Here is an 814-nt window from a genome sequence, read left to right as displayed (position 1 = left end):
TAGGAGCTGTCGGTGCACACGGACTGCAGCTTGCTGAGGATGCTGCGCTGGCCGTGGCGGCCCTGGCCCAGGAGGGAGTAGCCGGAGTAGAGCGGCGGCGCCTCGCACTGCACGCGGTCGTAGGTCTGCGTGGCGTTGGTGAAGGCCGCCAGCCAGCGCAGGAAGCCCAGCAGCTCGCAGGAACAATAGAAGGGGTTGCTGTACAGCTCGCACACGGACAGCTTGGCCAGGCCCGCGAAGGTGGCGCTGTGCAGCCGCTGGATGCGGTTCATGGACAGGTCGACGTTGACGATGTTGGGGCACTCCCGGAAGGCGCCGGGCGCCACCAGCTCGATGAAGTTGGCCTGCAGGTACAGGTACTCGAGCTTGCTCAGGCCGCGCAGCACGCCCTCCGTCAGGTTGCGCAGCCGGTTGTAGCCAAGCTGCAGCACCTGCAGGTTGAACTGGCCCGAGAAGGCGCCGTCCTCGATGTAGCCGATCTCGTTCTTGGTGAGGTTGAGGTACGTGAGGTTGCCAAAGCGGCTGAGCGCGGCGTACTGCACGCTGCGGATGCGGTTCTCGTTCAGCCGCAGGTCCACGACGGTGCTGTTGATCTGCTGCGGGATGGCCTCGTAGGGCGGCTGGTTCTGGCTGCAGATGGCCAGCCACACGAAGCCCTTGTCACCCTCGATCAGCCAGCAGTCGCCACGCACCAGCCTGCCCGCGAGCAGCAGGGCGGCCGCCGCCACGCACGCCCAGGCCCACGGCACACCCTGCCGGCACCCGGCCATCGGGACCAGCCCTGCGGGACCGCCCACTCAGCCTGCCCGGGGGC

At 67.9% G+C, this 814-nt stretch overlaps 1 protein-coding gene across 1 annotated transcript in view; it reads right to left on the bottom strand.

Annotated features, from left to right (window-relative positions):
* ELFN1 (extracellular leucine rich repeat and fibronectin type III domain containing 1) overlaps positions 1-770 on the bottom strand; it is a 2,432-nt gene extending 1,662 nt beyond the window's left edge. Inside the window, exon 1 of the mRNA XM_007467088.1 lies at positions 15-770. Coding sequence (XP_007467150.1) covers positions 15-770 — 756 coding nt within the window. The remainder of the gene's footprint in view (positions 1-14) is intronic.
* Positions 771-814: the final 44 nt, after the last annotated feature.

The sequence above is a fragment of the Lipotes vexillifer genome, unplaced genomic scaffold (assembly GCF_000442215.2).
Source record: "Lipotes vexillifer unplaced genomic scaffold, Lipotes_vexillifer_v1.1 scaffold1701, whole genome shotgun sequence".
Classification (NCBI taxonomy): domain Eukaryota; kingdom Metazoa; phylum Chordata; class Mammalia; order Artiodactyla; family Lipotidae; genus Lipotes; species Lipotes vexillifer.
This window is presented reverse-complemented; position numbering and strand designations above follow the sequence as displayed.